The following is a 23,205-nucleotide window of genomic DNA, read 5'->3' as shown; positions in this document are numbered from 1 at the left end:
TATTGCTTTTGCTTGGTCTTCATTCAAATCAGAAAATAATGAAAGGCTGTTTCATGGGACACTCGTCTTTGTGGAACGCGCTGCTGAGGGTGGTGGTGGAGACAGATACGATAATGACATTTTAGAGGCTTTTATATGGACACCTGGATATAGAGGGATATGGATTACACACAAGCAGAGGAGGCAGTTTATCTTGGCATCATGTTCACCACAGACATCGTGGGGCAAAAAGCTTGTCCCTGTGTTGTACTGTTCTATGTTTATTGAGGCGTGTTTGAATAGTAAGTTAGTAGATATCATTGAGAGTAAGAATGAGGGGTGACATTGGACTCCTCAAGTCAAAGCTCCAAACATTTGAAAAACATTGACACACCATGTATAAAGATTGTGTGCTGCTTTCCACACAAGTTCACCAAGCAATGTACTACAGAAGCAGGAAGAATAAAAAGGAAGGTCAGGAAAGTTACGTTTCCAGAGGAATTTCCAGCCTCTGATTATATAATACTAGACCAAGTGGACTCGTTGGGCCCAACCCTCTCCTGCATTGGTGCAGCACCCTCCCCTTCCCCACTCCCCCTCCCCTCTCCCCCTCCCCCCTCCCCCTCTCCCTCTCCCTCCTCCCCTACCCCCTCCTTCCCCTCCCCCTTCCCTCCCTTCCCCTCCCTCCCTCCCTCCTTCCCCCTTCCTCCCCTCCCTCCCCCCACCCCTCCCTCCCTCCTCCCCACCTCCCGTCCCCCCTCCCCCTACTCCATCCCACTCATCCCCCCTTATCCTCCCTCCTCCCCTCCCTCCCTTCCTCCCTCCCCCCCTAGGAGATGGATTTAAACTTTAAAATGTGAATAACTTAAAAAATATAACACCGATTTCAATGAAACTTGTTCCATTAGCACCAAAGGGACGACGGTGAGTGAGGTGGGCCTGACATTGTCACGCTGTCGTGTATCATTTTTGGCTGAAGTCCAGGAAAACACAAACAAACAAACAAGAGTTTTAGTATATAGATTTGGAAACAGTTTCTAACAACATGCATTTGCATCATTGGATAATTAATATTATTCATATTATCCTGTTATTACTAGTTCTGCAATGTTACTAGATATGATCTTGCCAATGTTTCTGTGCGACAATATATTATTTGCGTAGACATCTAATCATGTGTCACGTTTTGCTGTTTATAATCTTTATATGGGTGTTTCTGCAAATACCCATATTCTGCAAATAAGGCTAAATTTGAAAGTTAATAAATCATAATAAAGTACCACAGGATTTAAAATGGGCCTTACCTATGATCCTTTTGAGCTAATTTGTGATCAAATTTGACCAAATTTTAACACTTTCAAATTTTGGGGAAAAAACGAGAGATAAATATTATTTATGAAACATATAAGACTTACTAATTTCGAAGCCCCTTACAAAATGTCACATAAAGTGAAAAATGTAGAACTGGATTTGGCCAACTTTGTACAAAATCTAAATCTTTGTCATCAGTACATCATTTGTCATTTGTTGGAATCTCATCCCCAAATTGATGATGTATGTTAATTCTATCAAGTCAAGTCAAGTCAATTTTATTTGTATCACACATTTAAAAACAACCCACGTTGACCAAAGTGCTGTACATCAGTTCAGGTACTAAGAACGAACATAACATACAATGGCACACAAACATAACAGCACATACATAAACAGTTCACAGCGCCCCCTCAGAGGGCCTCAAACGCTAGGGAGTAGAAATAGGTTTTGAGCCTGGACTTAAAGGAGTCGATGGAGGGGGCAGTTCTGATGGGGAGATGGATGCTGTTCCACAGTCTAGGAGCTGCAACCGCAAAAGCGTGGTCACCCCTGAGCTAGACCGCGGGATAGTCAGTAGCCCCAAGTCGGCTGACCTGAGGGACCTGGAGATAGAGTGGTGGGTTAGAAGATTTTTGATATGGGGGGGGGGCAAGCTCGTTTAGAGCTTTGTATGTGAATAGGAGGAGCTTGAAGTTGATTCTGTACTGTACTGGGAGTCAGTGGAGAGAGGCCAGAATCGGGGTGATGTGGTCCCTTTTACGGGTACCCGTCAGGAGTCTCGCTGTGGCGTTTTGGACCAATTGCAGCCGGGACAGGGATGATTGGCTGATCCCAGTGTATAGTGGAGTTGCAGTAGTCTAGGCGGGAGGAAATGAATGCGTGGATGATTTTTTCAATGTCGTCAAATTGGAGGAATGGTTTGATTTTAGCTATGGTACGAAGCTGGAAGAAGCTGGCTTTTACCACAGCGTTGACTTGCTTGTCAAACTTTAATGCAGAGTCAAATATCACGCCAAGATTTTTGACATGCGGTTTGACTAGGGAGGATAGGCTTCCAAGGCTGCCTGTTATCGATTTGATGGAGATTAGTGGTGTGTCCTTGATATTTATGAATATCTATTTACGTGGTATATCTTTAAAACAACCAAGTTGGCAGACTGCAATATCGAATACAACAAACTGATTCACATTTAGTTGTTGATTAAGAATAATATCCAAACGTGAGTTTATGCATCAACTATGTTTTCAATTATTCTTTACCTATATTTAATAAATATCACACCCAAATCTTTAATTCTGGAAATTAATTATTACCAGTACTTGCACCATTTTAAGACAATAGACAATAGGTGCAGGAGTAGGCCATTCGGCCCTTCGAGCCAGCACCGCCATTCAATGTGATCATGGCTGATCATTCTCAATCAGTACCCCGTTCCTGCCTTCTCCCCATACCCCCTGACTCCGCTATCCTTAAGAGCTCTATCTAGCTCTCTCTTGAATGCATTCAGAGAATTGGCCTCCACTGCCTTCTGAGGCAGAGAATTCCACAGATTCACAACTCTCTGACTGAAAACATTTTTCCTCATCTCCGTTCTAAAAGGCCTACCCCTTATTCTTAAACTGTGGCCCCTGGTTCTGGACTTCCCCCAACATTGGGAACATGTTTCCTGCCTCTAACGTGTCCAACCCCTTAATAATCTTATACGTTTCGATGAGATCTCCTCTCATCCTTCTAAATTCCAGTGTATACAAGCCTAGTCACTCCAGTCTTTCAACATATGACAGTCCCGCCATTCCGGGAATTAACCTAGTAAACCTTCGCTGCACGCCCTCAATAGCAAGAATATCCTTCCTCAAATTTGGAGACCAAAACTGCACACAGTACTCCAGGTGCGGTCTCACTAGGGCCCTGTACAACTGCAGAAGGACCTCTTTGCTCCTATACTCAACTCCTCTTGTTATGAAGGCCAACATTCCATTGGCTGTCTTCACTGCCTGCTCTACCTGCATGCTTCCTTTCAGTGACTGATGCACTAGGACACCGAGATCTCGTTGTACGTCCCCTTTTCCTAACTTGACACCATTCAGATAATAATCTGCCTTCCTATTCTTACCACCAAAGTGGATAACCTCACACTTATCCACATTAAACTGCATCTGCCATGCATTCGCCCACTCACACAACCTGTCCAAGTCACCCTGCAACCTCATAGCATCTTCCTCACAGTTCACACTGCCACCCAGCTTTGTATCATCTGCAAATTTGCTAATGTTACTTTTAATCCCTTCATCCAAGTCATAGAGTAACAGATTCTGTTGCGTGTTGTTCCTCTCTTGCTGCAGGTAACCTCGATCAAGCGAATGAAGAGCTGAGAGCTGTTATTAAAAAAATCTGGAAGCGAACCAGTATGAAGTTGCTAGACCAGGTGGTGCCTCCAGCTGATGGTTAGTGCTGCGATGATCATTTATTTCATTGTTCATTAAATTAGATTTTCCAAGAATTGTAAACTTAATATAATTTTGTCTTTGAGTAATGCGGGATTAAATTCATCTTTAGTAAATAATCCGATGTAAATCATTTTTCTTTGCCAGATTTCATTGATTTTGTGTTTGTGAGGAAATGTGCATGAAGATTATAATTCACTTTATGTTCTCAGTGTTGAGGAACAACAGTGGTCTGCAGACAAATCTCATTGCTTTATTGAACTGCATTTTATGGAAAATTTGTTGTTTATTCATCAATATATAAGTTAATGAAATAAAATGGTAAGTGCACTGGAGATATGTTCTTGGGAGCAACAAGAAAAGTAACAAACTTTTATTTAAAAATAATATCATATATTTAATTGTTAAAGCTGTTAAAATCCTCATACATCAGTATTCTTTCAACGATTTATATTTAATTTTTGCTTAATGCTTATTTTTATTACTTAATATTTTTAGAGAATTAAGTTACCAGTTGCTTCAGATTAATTTCTCATTGTTTGCGTGGCACCGGTGGAAAGTAGCAATGCATGCAATCAATAACATTCCAACTTTTTTTGCCTGAGCTTCTCTGCAGCTTCAGCCCTTTTCTTCTCGAAATCTGTAAGAATATTCTGAAGCAATTCTGTTTTAGGTTGGTGGCATGGAACTTGTGTTGCCTCTTGCCAACTGTTTCCCCTAAGATTTCTTTGAAAGGGAGACCCATGCTTCAGAAATATTCCACAAAGCTAGTTCTGCCTGTTTGCATGTCTTGGAAATCAAAATAATCAGGAGGCTACTCATCTTTATAAAGCTTTGAAGAATTATGCTTGTTTTACAATAGGTTGACAGCTGGTTGTCAAGCATGCTGGTTGTTGAGCAAACATATGCTGTCATTGACAGATTATTAGCCTTTACACTTGTGTTCATTACATTTGTTGTGCTAACCGTATGAACATTTTGAATCAGAACAATATTTGTTGTGGGATGGGCACACACAGAAACAAACCCAAATTAAACAAGGCAAGAAACAGTCAGTCATACACTTGATGAGAGAAATTTGAACAATGCAAAACCAGGAAATACTACTGTAGACTCTTTAATACCAACAGAATGTGTATTATCAATTCTGTTGATTGACATACTTCCACAATAATACTTCACAAGAACTGCAACACTAAATGCCCTTGTAGGAATTATTTTAGCCTGCAAACGTAAGAGGTAATTTTCAACGTGCAATTCTGACTGAATTTCATCAATGCCACATTTAAATTCTCAATCTGTTTTAATGTTTGGAATGAGTGGCATGTAACTTCTCATCACTACTTCTTCCACATTGCCAATTCTACATCTGTCCATTCCTTACATATGCTTCCTGACCCACTAAGATCTACAAGCCTTTTGTTTTCTGCCCGACAATATTAACTACTCACACTACCTCACCTTGTCTGCTGCTGAGGTTTTTTTCCACACCTTTGTTACTGTAGTCTTGACTATCTCAATACACTTTTACCCAACCTCCCCCATTCTATTCCCCAGAAACCTGCAGTCATCCTGTGTTAAAAATTGCATCAGAACCATCAGCCATCAGTGCAAACAAACTCATCTACACTGACTGCAGCACTGTCTGAATAAGAAACATCACTTACCAGTGTTCTCCTGACCCACTGAGTTACTCCAGCACTCTGAAACGTCACCTATCTATGTTCTCCAGAGATACTGCCTGACCCCATGACATTCCAAGAAATATGTTCAGTCATAGAAACATAGACTGGTGCACCATGACACCCAGGTCACGTTGCATCTCCCCTTTTCCTAATTGGCCACCATTCAGGTAATACTCTGCTTTCCTGTTCTTGCCGCCAAAGTGGATAACCTCACATTTATCCACATTATATTGCATCTGCCATGCATTTGCCCACTCTCCTAATCTATCCAAGTCACTCTGCAGCCTCCTAGCCTCCTCCTCGCAGCTAACACTGCCACCCAGCTTCGTGTCATCCGCAAACTTAGAGATGTTGCATTCAATTCCCTCGTCCAAATCATTAATATATATTGTAAATGACTGGGGTCCCAGCACTGAGCCTTGCGGTACCCCACTAGTCACTGCCTGCCATTCCGAAAAGGACCCGTTTATTCCTACTCTTTGCTTCCTGTCCACCAACCAATTCTATCCACCTCAACACTGAACCCCCAATACCGTGTGCTTTAAGTTTGTACCCCAATCTCCTATGTGGGACCTTGTCGAAGGCCTTCTGAAAGTCCAGATACAACACATCGACTGGTTCTCCCTTATCCACTCTACTAGTTACATCCTCGAAAAATTCTATAAGATTCTTATAGAATTAATTCAGTCCCAGAATTAATCTCTACTATTAATGCAAAGACCTTCACTTGTGGAATTTTCACCCTAATCACTGCCCATGACTCTCTTTCTTCCTGTAAGGTGCTTTTGAAACTCCATCTATTTCACAAATCTTTTTTTCAATCTTCTCTGTGATGTCACCTAATGTGCATTGCTGGTATGTTTTTATGGATATCTCTCATGCAGGAGGTTTTGGGAAATTCTTGCAAAATTAAGAATCATAATATTCCATATGCTGCTCTTTTTAAAAAAAACTTCCCGGAAGCTTATATTAACTAAGTTTTTATCTATAATATTTACTTATATTTTCTAAAACTTACTAACTTGCTAATTGATTTAAACCATTTTAGCGGCCAACTTTTATTTCAGTTTTCTTTATTCAAAGTCTTGCCTATAGAGATATCGGTGCTTAGTTGCTTGGTCACAAATGATTGCATAACATTAAAATAAAATAATTAAAGTAACTTTATATGTTAGCAGTTAAATTATGTGATTTGTGTACTTGGACTAAGGTCTGTTTGTGCTCCTCTGCCTAATCATCTTTCAGGCTTTCAATATTAGTTCCCATCAGTCATAAAGGTGAATAAGGTACATACATTTTTAAGTATGTTTGACTTTAAAAAAATAATGTCGTTTATTATCTATACTCTTAACAGACCAATTATTTTTATATTCCTACAAAACACCGTGAAGCAATAACATTGGCAAAATTATTTATCATACAATTCAAGTTGTATAAAGAGTGATGTGTAAATGTAAGAATTTCTTCTTCTGCATTAAAACAGTATTTAAGAATCTCTATCAGTAAAGACATTTAGGAATGTTACTTAAGGTCTATTTTTGAGTACATAGCTAATCGGAAGACAAATGGTTGGAGTCCTGAGATTGCTCCATAATTATTTTTTGAGTCTTATTGACAATTTTTGTACAATATATGCAGCTTGTATGCTTGTGAAGTATGGGGGCACTTTCTGCATTTTATAACTCAAGATCTATGTTTATAAGTATATTGCTGAATGTATAATAGCAAAACATTCACAAGTTCCTGTAGAATGTGAATATTTTGAAAAGTTTCTATAATATTGAAGAGTAAATTGCTTTATTAATACTAATCCAACACAGTGGATTGTGGTGCTATTTTTCTCTTCATTTCAAATGTGTAAAACTCCCGAGCAGCTGCAAATGTATATAATAGTTGGGTCCGAACAGCCAGCCAATTTCCATCTACCAATACTCTCCTTCGCCTAGCAGAGCTGGTCCTTACCCTCAACAACCTCTCCTTTGACTACTCCCACTTCCTCCAAATCCAAGGCGCAGCTATGGGCACCCGCATGGGCCCCAGCTATGCCTGTCTCTTTGTAGGGTACGTCGAACAATCCCAGTTCCAGGTGTACACTGGCCCTATCCCCGAACTCTACCTCCGCTACATTGACGACTGCATTGGTGCTATCTCTTGTACCCATGCAGAACTCACTGACTTCATCAATTTCACCACTAATTTCCATCCTGCTCTTAAATATACTTGGACCATCTCCGACATCTCCCTACCGTTTCTGGATTTCACCATCTCCATCACAGGAGACAGACTAGTGACCGACATCTATTACAAACCCACTGACTTCCATAGCTATCTTGACTACACTTCTTCCCACCCTGTTTCCTGTAAAAACTCTATCCCCTACTCCCAATTCCTCCCTCTACGCCGCATCTGTGCCCAGGATGAGGTGTTCCATACCAGGGCATTGGAGATGTCCTAATTCTTTAGGAAACGGGGGTTCCCCACTTCCATTATAGATGAGGCTTTCACTAGGGACTCCTCAATATCCCGCAGCTCCACTCTTGCTCCCCCTCCCCTTATTCGTAACAAGGATAGAGTCCCCCTTGTTCTCACCTTCCACCCCATCAGCCGTCGCATACAACAAATTATATCGAACATTTCCGCCACCTCCAACAGGATCCCACCACTGGCCACATCTTCCCATCTCCACCCCTTTCTGCTTTCCACAGAGACTGATCCCTCCGAAACTCCCTGGCCCACTCGTCCCTTCCCACCCAAACCACCCACTCCCCACTTTACTCTGCAACCGCAGGAGATGCAACACCTGTCCCTTTACCTCCCCCCTCCACTCCATCCAAGGACCCAAACAGTCTTTCCAGGTGAGGCAGAGGTTCACCTGCATGTCCTCCAACCTTATCTATTGTATCCGCTGTTCCAGATGCCAACTTCTCTACATTGGCGAGACCAAGCGCAGGCTCGGCGATCGTTTCGCTCAACGCCTCTGCTGTCTGTCTCAACCAACTTGATCTCCTGGTGGCTCAGCACTTCAACTTCCCCTCCCATTCTCAATCTGACCTTTCTGTCCTGGGCCTCCTCCATTGTCAGAGTGAGGCCCAGCGCAAATTGGAGGAACAGCATCTCATATTTTGCTTGGGCAGTTTACACCCCAGCGGTATGAACATTGACTTCTCTAACTTCAGGTAGTCTCTACTTCCCCTCTATCCCCTCCCCCTTCCCGGTTCTCCCACTAGTCTTCCTGTCTCCGACTACATCCTATCTTTGTCCCGCCCCCTCCCCTGACATCAGTCTGAAGAAGGGTCTCGACCCGAAACGTCACTCATTCCTTCTCTCCCGAGATGCTGCCTGACCCGCTGAGTTACTCCAGCATTTTGTGTCTACCTTCTATATAATAGTTGGACTACATCTAATATTAAAGGAAATCCCTACACAAGGCACAAAATGCCCACCATTGTCCAGTTTATTACTTGGCCAGTTTTGGGTGAGAAATGTGATGTGCTTTATTCACCTTTGATTATATCACTAATGAGCTCTGCGCTAAACATTATATTTGGTTCTGTTTGCTTCTTAAATGTAATTCTTCCTAGTTTAATCTTTTAAGAATATCTTTATGATTATTATAACGTAGGATGACAAAAAGCAGTCAAAGTTCTGGCATGTGTAGAAAGAAGGTACTGTTGTGAAAAAAGGGGGAATCTGTTTGGTCTATTCACATAGATGATGAGGTAACCGTGGGGAAGTTCTATGCCACCTTCCTGATACAGGACTACTTTAGGAAATTCAAGCGGCGCAAGGAACAAGGCTTGGTAGGAAAACAACCCAGAAAGAATACTACGGTTGCTTTACAGGTGAGATTAATTTGAGAATGTGTGAGGAATGTTTTTTAAAGTTTTTTAAGTTGATTGATTGAAGGACGTACAACATGATTGACTACATGTACACTATTTGATTTTAACGATAAAGGATTTTAAATTATGCAATGCAATAGTAGTATACCCGAGCTGTGTATTTACTTAGAACATATTTTATTGCTGTTTTAGCAGAGGTTACATAAACCATGTTAATAGTTTAACATTTCCTCAAATTACAGACACAAGCTCTATGATTCTATGCTTTTATGTGCTACTATTTCAGTGCATAATTTCAAGACCAAGTTGATGTAATGTTCTGATGTATTATGTGAAATCAATTGCATCATCCTGCATTATTTGCAAAAATACAAGGTACTACAAGGGTTGGAATACTGAGATGCATGTAGCTACTTTGCTCTTTATTTACTGCAGCTTTTATATCTGCTCATGGCTGAACCATTCATGGTCAAACTGATTCATTATTTAAAGATAAAGACTTTTAATAAAGCACCTCAAGCAATTTAGTGCATGACCAGGACTGAATTAGCCTGCATTGGCACAAGTGGGAAGACTGCTAAACGTAAACCCATATAAAGCCAGAACATGGGACTTAAGATAATGTGCATTTTGAACAGTTTGATTGGAATGTGCATGCTTGCATTGTTGCTTCCTTAGTCAACATAAAAATAATTATTAATGATGAACCATATCTAGGCTTGGATGTCAGGTTGGAGGCCAGTGTCTAGTGGAGTGCCCCAAGGATCTGTGTTGGGTCCACTGTTGTTTGTCATTTACATTAATGATCTGGATGATGGTGTGGCAAATTGGATTAGTAAATATGCAGATGATACTAAGATAGGTGGAGTAGTTGATAGTGAGGTAGATTTTCAAAGTCTACAGAGAGACTTGGGCCTTTTGGAAGGGTGGGCTGAAAGATGGCAGATGGAGTTTAATGCTGATAAGTGTGAGGTGCTGCATTTTGGTAGGACAAATCAAAATAGGACGTACAGGGTAAATGGTAGGGAATTGAGGAATGCAGTGGAACAGAGGGATCTGGGAATAACTGTGCATTGTTCCCTGAAGGTGGAATCTCATGTGGATAGGGTGGTGAAGAAGGCGTTTGGTATGCTTGCCTTTATAAATCAGAGCATCGAGTATAGAAGTTGGGATGTAATGTTGAAATTGTACAGGGCATTGGTGAGGCCAAATCTGGAGTATGGTGTGCAGTTCTGGTCGCCAAATTATAGGAAGGATGTCGACAAAATGGAGAGGGTACAGAGGAGATTTACTAGAATGTTGCCTGGGTTTCAGCACTTAGGCTACAGAGAGAGGTTGAACAGGTTGGGTCTTTATTCTTTGGAGTGTAGAAGGTTGAGGGGGGACTTGATAGAGGTTTTTAAAATTTTGAGAGGGACGGACAGAGTTGACGTGGGTAGGCTTTTCCCTTTGAGAGTGGGGAAGATTCCAACAAGGGGACATAGCTTCAGAATTGAGGGACAAAGGTTTAGGGGTAACATGAGGGGGAACTTCTTTACTCAGAGGGTTGTGGCTGTATGGAATGGGTGGAGGCTGGCTCGATTTTATTATTTAAGAGTAAATTGGATAGGTATATGGATAGGAGGGATTGGAGGGTTATGGTCTGAGTGCAGGTAGATGAGACTAGGTCAGGGAGAATGGTCGGCGTGGACTGGTAGGGCCGGACAGGCCTGTTTCCATGCTGTAGTTGTTATATGTTATATATGTTAGCCCTGGGTATTGCAAACCAAATAATTCTTCAGCAATTTGTAATAACTTTGGTTGCATTATGAGAACCACACAATATTAAATCACATCTTAAATGGAAGATGTATAATATTTCTTAACACAAATGGATTAATGCATAAAGTTGCTGCTTTTGTAGGTCAGTCATTCTCAATAGGAACCTGGAAAATATTTTTGTGATGTAAGCACATTACATATATTTCCCTGCTGATTTAGCAGCGGCTTTAGCCTGTTTACCTGGGTTGACTCTGCTCCTAAATCTGTTACCGTTAGTTCATATCAGTCAAACATGACTGCTTATGGTATTGGTCCACCCACAATGAACAAACTCTCACAATTCCTTTTTACTGAGATTAGCAACTGTAATTGACCGGTTGAAGAATATAACTGACCTGCATTAATTGTGTAATAACCCTCTGATATCGTGGGTTTTACAACCGTACATCGCTCATAAAAGTATCGTGCTATTTTCAGAATCTTTTAAAATTCTATTTATTTTACTTGGACAATCTCAATTCACTGTTTGCACAGAATGCAATGTTCGCCAGTAATATTTAGCTGAAAGGATTAATGACATATCTTTATTTTTATCTGTATTTTTGTAGGCATTTATGTAAAAGACATTTGTGGTATTATTAAGAGATTTTTTTATCTACCTCAGAAACTGTCTTGGGAAAGAATCTTTTCAGTTATTAAATGTGAAAGAGTAATTTATAAGTTACCTTTTGGAGACTTAAGCAGATTCAAAAATGACTTTTAGAGACACATGCAGCTTCATAAATGACTTTTAGCACGGCGCTGCATGAGATGCTTGTTTCATCCATGTATGCCGCGTGTATTGGCATGGTACAGTGCTGTCTAGCCATTTCAGTCAGCTTTTTATTACTAGTTCAACGACAAACTGGTAAAACTGTCAGCAGGATGGACTAAATGTTGATCCCACAAACACTTTAGTCTGGATAACCTAAACAGGTGATAAGTAAACCAGTTAAAACCTTCACCGGTATGAACAAAAGTTTATTCAGATTATTTACATTGTTAAAGCGGGTGGTAAAAGCTAGTGATTAACCAAAGGTAGATATGGAGGAGATGATGACATTTCAAATTAACTTGAAGAGGAAATCTTTTTTTTTTAAATCAAGATGCGTGGCTGCATTAGTTAATTGCCTGAAATTGCTATACCCAGAAGCTGTAATGTGCCTGATGAGAAGACAAGGCCTGAGCTTGTTCAAAGACATACAGGTATGTAGGTGAATTGGCTTGGTAAATGTAAAAAAATTGTCCCTTGTATGTGTAGGATAGAATTAATATGCGGGGATCGCTGGTCGGCACGGACCCGGTGGGCCAAAGGGCCAGTTTCCACGCTGTATCTCTAAACTAAACTAAACTAAACTAAACTTTATTCGAACATTCTAGAATGCCAAAGAGAGAGGGGCAATGGAGAATGGACTGTCCCAGACTATTAAAAGCACTGCTTACAGGTGAACAAGTAGTCCTGGCTTCATTGGTATGTAGAAGAATGAGAAGTGAAACATTCAAGATTCTGAGGAGGCCTACAGAAGATGAGCTGAGAAGATGCATCTCGCCATAACAAATCTAAAATAAGGGGCATCGCCACAGAGAAAGGGATTTCCCAGTTGGTAGACAAAAGAGAGAATTTATTTTCTCAGAGGGGGTGAATCTTTGGAATTCTCTGTCCTGGAGAGCTGTGGTGATGAATCATTAAACATATTCAAGGCAAAAATAGAACATTTTGAACTATAGGAAAGTCAAGGGTAGAGAGAATAAAAAATAAATTGAGGTCAGAATTATTGAATGGCAGAGCTGCCAGGGGCTGATCTACGTTTTCTATTTTCCATGTTGCAGTTACTCTTGTGTTTCTGGGATTGTTCAAGGTGACTCAAAGGATATTCCCTTTTTCAAACTGTAATTCTATTTCACCAAAAAGAATATGAAAGGGAAGCTTGAAGTTTCCATTTATCAATTTAAGTTTAATGAATCAAAACCATGCTGTTTTGTAGACTTAGTTTACCAGCTGTTCATCTTTGAGAAGTATGACCAGCTCCATATTTGATAGTCAATGCCATGTGCTTCTTTCCAACCTGAACCAAAATTACAAATATTGTTCTGTCTAAACATTTGTTCCTTAAAGGAAGTATCGAGTTAGGTCAGTGTTTCCTTGAGGCAGCTACCAAGTTGAATCAGAGTATTTCAGAAGAGCTTTTTGCCAAAAATTGTATTTTCAAATGGACGTTGTTCCTTTTCTGCTGTTTCGACAGTGGCATAGTGTTGTGGCTTTTAATGTTGCTGGTAACATTACTATACAGATTACTATACCAGATTAATGACAGTGTTGAAAGGTGAAATCAGAGCCACTAACAATACTACAGTTCAAATCAAACAGCTAGATTTATGTTCGTATTGTATTTTATCATCATTGTGATTATCTGGCATGTTAACATTTCCTTATTATTTCTTTCAACACCGCTGTTCTCAATAAATTTAAGCAATAGCTAAATTCAACAGATGTCATGACTGTAAATTGGATTGAATACAAAATATATTTATTTGAAGTCAGAAATCCTCAGCAATTTGTCATAGTGATGCAGGACTTTGAAACATAGCACTTTGATATGTGTTTATTGGTTTGGTATTCATTCTTAAATGTTTTGAATGAGTAACAATCAATTACTATATTGGAAATGAACCGTTATGTATAAAGATGTTACATGATCAAGTTGTGGTTCTAAATTAACTACAAACAGAAAATATTTAGCCTAGTATGTGAGATTATTATCGTCATTTCAGTGAAATCTAAAAATTTATTTAAGAAAGGGCTTTATGTGATATGAGAACATTTATAAAGTACCTTTCAAAACATTCAAATTAGGATAGGATGTTGTTTTTACCAACTGGGAGGACAGCAAAATAGGCAATCCAAACTTTGAAGAGCACCAATAGTAACAGGCCTCTCATCCCACTAGTCCAGTGTCCACTATGTGCCTCAATTCCCTGTCACAAAGATTAAAGTGCAGCCCAGCATCTTTTTGTGGATGTCAGAAGCATTTACTGTTTCATTTTGATCCTTTGTTAGTGGCTGACCCACCAGCAGGATGTCCCCAGCTCTAACTTGGTTACACAATGCCATTGCTGCAAAAGACATTTATGTTCAATCATATCTCTGAAAATGATGGCCTGAATGTGTAGCTTTTTTGTTTGTTAATGCTTCCACATTCAGGATTACGAACACAAAAATAACTATACAATAATTAATAATACAATAAATTAGTATGAGGTAACCAGAAGGTAATAGTGCGCAACCAAAGTCCAAAGAAGATCACTGTTGCTGAGGTTGTGATTAGTGTTGTGCAGTGTTCAAGAGCTTGATGATTGCTGGGAAGATGCTATTCTTGAACCTGTTGGTGATGGTTTTCAGGCTCCTGTACCTTCTTCCTGATTGTAGTAATGAGATGAGAGCATTGCCAGGGGTGGTATGGGTCTTTGATAACATTAGCTGCTTTTTTGAGGAAACGCCTCCTGTTAATCCCTTTGATAGTGGGGAGGTCAATACCTGTGATGGACCAGGTATTGACCTCCCCATTCCCTGCAGTCTCCTTCGTTCCTGGGCGTTGGAGTTACCGAACCAGGCCATGGTGCAATCAGTTATTGTACACTCTACCGTACATCTGTTGGATCGAGTATTTGGTGATATAGTGCATCTCGTCAATGTTCTGAGGGAGTAGAGGGGTTGCTGAGTGATCTTAACGATTGCTTCAATGTGCTGGGCCCAGGGTAGATGTTCAGAGATATGCATGCCCAGAGACTTGAAGCTGTTGACTCTTTCCACTGCTATCCCATCAATGAAGACATGATCCCCAGGTTCCCCTGCCTGAAGTCAACAATATCAGATAGACACTTCTTGGATAAACAATTAGCTTCCTGGTCTTGCTAACGTTGAAAGCAAGATTATTCTTCTGACATAATTGAATCAGATCTTCAAACTCCATCCTGTACAATAATTGTTACCCACTATTTGTTATACAATGGTGGTATCGGCAGCGAATTTACAGATGAGGTTGGATCAGTGTCTGGCTGTGCAGTCATGTTTATAGAAAGAGTAGAGCAGGGGATTGAGCACACAGCCCTGATGTGCTCCTATGATGATGGTTATTGAGGAGGAAGTTGCCAATTCAAACTGATTTGTGGTCTGCCAATGAGGAAGTCAAGGATCTAATTCAGCTTTGAAGAAGAGTCTCGACTCGAAACGTCACCCATTCCTTCTCTCCAGAGATGCTGCCAGTCCCGCTGAGTTACTCCAGCATTTTGTGTCTACCTTCGATTTAAACCAGCATCTGCTGTTCTTTCCTTTGATTCAGAACTTTGTGAGAAAATATTTAATCATGAAGGGTGCATTCATTCACAGCATAACAATGTTGTTACTGGCAATGATATAAAAAGAAAATGATTCTGCTCGTGTAGTTCAGGTTATTAATAATGCACAGGCCTAAACGTGCAATCATGCAGAACCCACTTCTCGTACCACAACTGGCGTCCCAGAATGGTAGGCAGAAAGATTGCTGTACACTGGAGCTCAATAGGAAGCTGGACAAGCATCAGGTGTTGCCAACAGTCTTAAAATGTAATCTTTTTTTTTTCACATTAGGCTTCTATACTTGCAGGATTTATTTACTATTTTCCAATGTCTCAAAACATCATTAGGCATATTCTGAACTCCTAGCTTGAAGTAGCTCTCCCCAACAGAAAGGCCTTCCTTATCAGAGGACATGGAAACTAAACCAGATTACATTTTTAGTCATTAGAAAAAAGGGATTATGGAAATGTTAATTCCTTCAAGATGATCCCAGAGTCATAGGAGAATTACGCCGTGGACAGTACGATGCAGTGTTATGTAATTTAGTCGTCCTGGTTTGGGGGTGAATGTTTCAACTACCAATGTGGTGAAGCAAAGTATGTAAATGTTAAACTTCAAATTAATGTGTCCTGCATGGTTAGTTGTTTATTAATGATCAAACTTTAGTCGTACGTCATATAGTGACTGCGTCACATCTACTAACCTACCACAGAAAGTTAGTTCCAACCATCTGCCCATCAGAAGCCTCACCCGCCTGTGGCCACCTAGCTTTCTTTCCAAAACCTCCCCCAACTTTGTCTGAGGAAGGGTCCTGACCCAAAACACCACCTATCCATGTTCTCCAGAGATGCTGCCTGACCCGCTGAGTTACTACAGCACTCTGTGAAACGTCACCTATCATGTTCTCCAGAGATGCTGCCTGACCCGCTAAGTTACTCCAGCACTCTGTCCTTTAGTGTAAACCTGCAGCTGCACTTCCTTGTTTCTGCAAGGAAAGTTAGTGTAAGGATGGCATACGTATTTGTTGGGAATGAGACCATTCAGAAGGAGAAACTACATTGTTTGTTCATGGGGTGTTTTTTTGTGCAAGCATTAGCTCTACCGTTACATATTTATTTAGTAAATGGCATTCCACAGGGGCAAGCAGCAGCTCACTCAGTTGCTGAGTTCAATGTTGATAGACCACTAATGAGTCAGATGAGAGGACGTGAGATGCGAAGTCAGTATTGTGCAGCATTGTCTGCACCTGTCACAACTCCATTAAGGAGTTAAATATTGTCTGCACAAGTTCCTTGGCAAGTTCTAAATCTATTGAACAGAGTCTGTCTCGTTGGAATTAGTCCTGACAAATTTAGCCTTGACTTCCATTGATTTCCAGTCCCTGTGCTAATTAATTTCTAGAAACACATTCTGGTCAGGATGACTGCATCATTGAGAATACTCTGTAGAAAGGTGTTCAACAAGTGGCTTGAACATTCAATAGACATAGACCATAGGTGCAGGAGTAGGCCATTCGGCCCTTTGAGCCAGCACCGCAATTCAATGATCATGGCTGATCATCCACAATCAGTACCCCGTTCCTGCCCTCTCCCCATACCCCCAGACTCTGCTATCATTAAGAGCTCTATCTAACTCTCTCTTGAAAGCATCCAGAGAATTGGCCTCCACTGCCGTCTGAGGTAGAATAATTCCACAGATTTACAACTCTCTGAGTGAAAAAGTTTTTCTTCATCTCCATTCTAAATGGCCTACCCCTTATTCTTAAACTGTTCTGGACTCCCCCAACATTGGGAACATGTTTCTTGCCTCTAGCGTGTCCAATCCCTTAATAATCTTATATGTTTCAATAAGATTCCCTCTCATCCTAAATTCCAGTGTATACAAGCCCATTCGCTCCAGTCTTTCAACTTACGACAATCCTGCCATTCCAGGAATTAACCTATTGAACCTACGCTGTACTCCCTCAATAGCAAGAATGTCTTTCCTCAAATTTGGAGACCAAAACTGCACACAGTACGCCAGGTGTGGTCTCACTAGGGCCCTGTACAACTGCAGAAGGACCTCTCTGCTTCTATACTCGACTCCCCTTGTCGTGAAGGCCAACAGGCAATTAGCATTCTTCACTGCCTGCTGTACCTGCATACTTCCTTTCAGTGACTGATGCACTAGGACACCCAGATCACGTTGTACGTCCCCTTTTCCTAACTTGACACCATTCAGATAATAATCTGCCTCCCTGTTCTTACCAACAAAGTGGATAACCTCACATTTATTCACATTAAACTGCATCTGCCATGCATCCGCCCACTCACACAACCTGTCCAAGTCACCCTGCAACCTCATAGCATCTTCCTCACAGTTCACACTGCCACCCAGCTTTGTGTCATCTGCAAATTTGCTAATGTTACTTTTAATCCATTTATCCAAGTCATTAATGTATATTGTAAATAGCTGCGGTCCCAGCACCGAGCCTTGCGGTACCCCACTAGTCACTGCCTGCCATTCTGAAAGGGACCCGTTAATCCCTACTCTTTGTTTCCTGTCTGCCAACCAATTTTCTATCCATATCAGTACCCTACCCCCAATACCATGTGCTCTAATTTTGCACACTAATCTCCTATGTGGGATCTTTCTGAAAGTCCAGGTACACTACATCCACTGAATCTCCCTTGTCCATTTTCCTAGTTACATCCTCAAAAAATTCCAGAAGATTAGTCATTCGTTGAGTTGGATCAAATATAGAATCAATGTTCTCATCAATGCGTGGGAAGAGTTTTAATAAAGGCAGGGAGTAAGAGATGAGTTTTAATGGCAGAAAAATGATGAAAATTCGTAGCAGAGCTATTCTGCTAAGTTTTGTTTTAGAGATACAGCTCGGAAACAGGCCCTTCGGACCACCGGGTGCATGCCACCCAGCGATCCCCGCACATTAACACTATCCTACACACACTAGGGACAATTTTTACATTTGCCCAGCCAATTAACCTACAAACCTGTACGTCTTTGGAGTGTGGGAGGAAACCGAAGATCTTGGAGAAAACCCATGCAGGTCACGGGGAGAACGTACAAACTCCGTACAGACGGCGCCCGTACTCAGGATCGAACCTGAGTCTCCGTCGCTGCATTCGCTGTAAGGCAGCAACTCTACCGCTGCGCCACCGTGCCGCTCTAAGTTGCAACCATCATGCCAAGTGGACCTTGATATGTCAACTATAAAAGAGCCATGATCACAGCATCTTACACTGAGATGCACAATATAGAGATTCTGCGATCTTTGTTTAGTGATACTTATGGACAAAGGTGGAGCATTTGGAAAAAGTCTGGCAGAGGCTGTGATCAGATATTGATGTTCCAGTAAGGATACTTTAATTCATGTCTCATTGACAATGTGCTTTGATGTTTGCACCTTGACTTACTGAATGGAAATGCAAGTCACTCCTTTTATGACCAATTTTCACAGCCATATGTGGATATGGGCCACTGTTCATTATATGACGTTGTTAGTACATGTCTGATGTTAGGGAAAATCGGTTGCACTAAGGTGAATTGCACCCAGAAGTGCCTGAGCCCATGGTTGCAAGGTGACCAAGAAATTATTGCTAGTGCATTATAACCTAATGGAAAATAGGTTTAATGCACAAGTACACCTGAGGAAAAGGTTCAATGTGTACAATTTCTAGCCAGCTATTTTTTTCCAATTTGATCTTTGGTAGTATTTCTTCCAAGTTGCCAGCACCCACCAACCTACCTCCACCCTCTCCTTTACTGCTGCGATATACATTGGCGTTAGATTGAAATATTTGTGAAATACATATTGATTCCTAGTTTGGGGTACAATTTTAATTTTGGTGTAACTAGTGATATTCAATTTTACACAGTTGCTGAATTTGTTAACGCTTTAACATATAACATATATAACAACTACAGCATGGAAACAGGCCTGTCCGGCTCTACCAGTCCACGCCGACCATTCTCCCTGACCTAGTCTCATCTACCTGCACTCAGACCATAACCCTCCAATCCCCTCCTATCCATATACCTATCCAATTTACTCTTAAATAATAAAATCGAGCCAGCCTCCACCACTTTCACCGGAAGCCCATTCCATACAGCCACAACCCTCTGAGTAAAGAAGTTCCCCCTCATGTTACCCCTAAACCTTTGTCCCTCAATTCTGAAGCTATGTCCCCTTGTTGGAATCTTCCCCACTCTCAAAGGGAAAAGCCTACCCACGTCAACTCTGTCCGTCCCTCTCAAAATTTTAAAAACCTCTATCAAGTCCCCCCTCAACCTTCTACGCTCCAAAGAATAAAGACCCAACCTGTTCAACCTCTCTCTGTAGCCTAAGTGCTGAAACCCAGGCAACATTCTAGTAAATCTCCTCTGTACCCTCTCCATTTTGTCGACATCCTTCCTATAATTTGGCGACCAGAACTGCACACCATACTCCAGATTTGACCTCACCAATGCCCTGTACAATTTCAACATTACATCCCAACTTCTATACTCGATGCTCTGATTTATAAAGGCAAGCATACCAAACGCCTTCTTCACCACCCTATCCACATGAGATTCCACCTTCAGGGAACAATGCACAGTTATTCCCAGATCCCTCTGTTCCACTGCATTCCTCAATTCCGTACCATTTACCCTGTACGTCCTATTTTGATTTGTCCTACCAAAATGCAGCACCTCACACTTATCAGCATTAAACTCCATCTGCCATCTTTCAGCCCACCCTTCCAAAAGGCCCAAGTCTCTCTGTAGACTTTGAAAATCTACCTCACTATCAACTACTCCACCTATCTTAGGATCATCTGCATATTTACTTTAGTGTGCACATAATGGAGAAAAACTAGAAGCATTTTATTTAGCTAAAGTTTTATTTGTATATATCTATCTGAAGTCAATTATTGTTCATCTTCAGTATTGTGCTGCAGTACAAACCTATGCTTTTAAGGAGTGACTAGTTTAAAAAAAATACTAGTACAAATCTTATTAAACCAAATGGTACTTTTTCTCTTCTGCAACCTAATGTTTGTAATAATTGGATGAATAGCTACTCTTTTCATAGACTGAAAAGGTCCAAAGTAAAAAAGTGTTCAATTCCAACTGGGTTAAGAACAAAACTGCCTCGCTCAAAGGCAAATGTGACATGGGTGAGGGATATGGAATAATTGGGGTATATGCTATAAAAGGTGATCTAAGATGACGTTCAGTATCTGGTTGAGATTCAGCAGCATGAGACTTGCTCTGGCTTTGGCCTTGCAATACTGATTCTGGGAGTTGCTTGCAACACATTTCAGTTATACTTGCATTGTGTACCACTTGAAAAGCAAGTTCATAGAATGTAATAAGATCATAATTTGCATGAAATGGACAGCTTGTTCCATAAAAGAGCTAATGCTAACTTCCCTTTCACCTTTTGGCAGGTGTGTTTGCAGTGAAAATATGTGCGGTATAATATTCATGTGCCCGTTGTAAATTCATTTTTGGATACCTCACCTGGATTTGTCAATATTGACTTTGTTACCCCTTTCAATTTTAGCTTAAAATATTTGTGCCAATCAGGCCTTGATTAATTCATCTTATATGTTAATTACTCATAGTTATTTTAAGAATTATTTGCTAGTTCTGTACTATTTTGGCCACAGTCCAACAAACACATGTGTAACATTTTAATTCTGCGTTGAACTATTTTGAAGATGAGGGATCATTTTACAGAAAAATGTTTTAGCAATGCATGAACATTACCCATCCAATAGTTCAATGCACACAATATTTACGTTCTTCCTAATTATTCGGAATGTTAGCATATATGCACTTTCTCACTGCAAACATGTCAGTTTAAAAGGAGTGGACATTTACAGTCCTCGACTTCCAGTCCAGAAATCACTTTGTATTATAAATCAAACGGTATTTTGAAAGTTCACATCCATAAATATATCATGACATAAAACTTTAGCCTGCATGTTTTCAAATAAAAAACTAGAAATTGCTCCTTCATAAGTAATTTAGCAGTAAATGTCATTGCAGTCACCGCTATAATTATTGCAAGAAAAGCAATAGAACTAGTACTTAACAGCTGAAACATCCAATTGTAAAATTGTAGGACAAAGATAATTAGTAGAACCTGTAAATTGAAAACAAAAAAAATTGATTCTGTTTATTGACAAAATTCAGAACATATCCCATAATTTAGTTATCTATAATGTTGACATTTTTAGTTAAGGAATGCCTATCAGACATGTTTTTAAAAACAGAGTTAAAGGAAAATATGTTTCCTCAGATTGTAGCCACACTGCATATTTTACAATTCCCAGTTACATTGAAAAATCAAGATATTGTAGTAAACATTATTAATGTGCCTCATATGATGTACAGATCAAAATTCCCTGCCCTTTCCATGGATTGTAATGTCTGTACAAGTATTTTTTTCTGAAAAATGTAAGGATATGTAACAGTAAATGGAGTTGGGATATCCACGTGATTTTTATCTGTGTAATTAACAATTTAAGGTGTGGTCACAAGAAAATGGAAGTGCTACTGACATCACTCTTGGATTTTATCCGATCATGGCCCATTTCCAAAGGACGTTGATGGTAGAAAGCCACAGGCAAAATTTGATGGTGCTCAATTGAACAGTTTCAGAGTTAATGCGCTCAGAAGAAAATCACCTTGCTGCTGGCAGCCATCTTGGATTTCATCAGATCATGCCCACTTTTAAAGGGAAGTGAGCTTTTGCTGGTACAAAATCATGTACATTTGGTGACAGTGATTTGTTTGTGGTGATCTGAGAAAAATCAATGTGCCACAGTGACCATGAAGGACTGAATTTAATTTTGCTAATATTAAGAAGGATTTTGATGCTAGTGAATTACATTAAACTTTGATAAATGAACGAACAGTTCCGGTGGTTGCAGTCACAAGAACACCAAACTACTAGAAACCATCAGGATTTTTCTGCTTACAACCTAATTTTGATAGAAACAATGCCTTTATTTTCCTGGGATTATAAAGAACTTTATCTTTGTGATATTAGACAGCACGAACTCAAACCTACTTGGAATTACAAGTGATTCATAATGCCACTTGTGTCATCGCCAATTTCACTGGATTGCACCAGATTTTTAAAGGAAGCATGATTTCATTATAGGAATCGATGTATAACATTGACTAAATGGTTTTGATGCCGTGATCACAAGAATATCAAAGTGTCAATGGAAGCCATCTTCTAGTTTTTCTAATTTACAGTTGCACAAAGACATGAGCATTTGATGATAGGATGACACATCAAATGTTTTAATAAACACACCTATGATTTTAAAATAATTAGTCACAGGAAATAGAAATGTCACTGTTTGGACGAGGGCCAATTTAACAACAGGTTGCATGGTACAACAGATGGCAGAGAAAATTGGATGAATACGTACAATTTTTCCTCAAGTTATTTGAAATATGCATGGCATTGATTGCTCTTAAACAAGAATGACATTGAATGACTTTTGTCGGAAAGATGTAAGAAAAACATGCAAAAATTACGTGGATTGAGTCACCATTTATTACTGCTTAGCATGGCATTAGACCAAAAGCAACATTATGCTAAAACTGTCCCACATGGCTAACTTCTGGACATGTGTGATAGATTACCCAAACAATAAGATGGGACACAAAATTTACAGTAATGAAATTTGAACAATTTATTAAAGCATGATTTTTTTTTTAATAGAAATTTAAAAGGAGTGAGAACATGCCTCAACATGGGATGAGTTAATTTGGTAACTAAAATGTATTCATTCAACTC

The 23,205-nt window shown here is 40.1% G+C and overlaps 1 protein-coding gene across 9 annotated transcripts in view; it reads left to right on the top strand.

Moving 5' to 3' along the window:
- Positions 1-23,205, top strand: part of LOC144601975 (voltage-dependent L-type calcium channel subunit alpha-1D-like) — a 282,505-nt gene that overhangs the window by 219,032 nt on the left and 40,268 nt on the right. For 8 of the 9 annotated variants that reach the window (XM_078414647.1, XM_078414644.1, XM_078414648.1 and 5 more), the window contains 2 exons: positions 3,637-3,738; positions 9,135-9,265. In XM_078414647.1, coding sequence (XP_078270773.1) covers positions 3,637-3,738; positions 9,135-9,265 — 233 coding nt within the window. Of the gene's footprint in view, positions 1-3,636; positions 3,739-9,134; positions 9,266-21,919; positions 23,184-23,205 lie in introns of those variants that run through there. The other variant, XM_078414650.1, reaches the window with a different exon arrangement.

The sequence above is a fragment of the Rhinoraja longicauda genome, chromosome 17, assembly GCF_053455715.1.
Source record: "Rhinoraja longicauda isolate Sanriku21f chromosome 17, sRhiLon1.1, whole genome shotgun sequence".
NCBI classification, from domain to species: domain Eukaryota; kingdom Metazoa; phylum Chordata; class Chondrichthyes; order Rajiformes; family Arhynchobatidae; genus Rhinoraja; species Rhinoraja longicauda.
The sequence above is the reverse complement of the archived record's forward strand: the minus strand, read 5'-3'. Positions and strand labels throughout refer to the sequence as shown.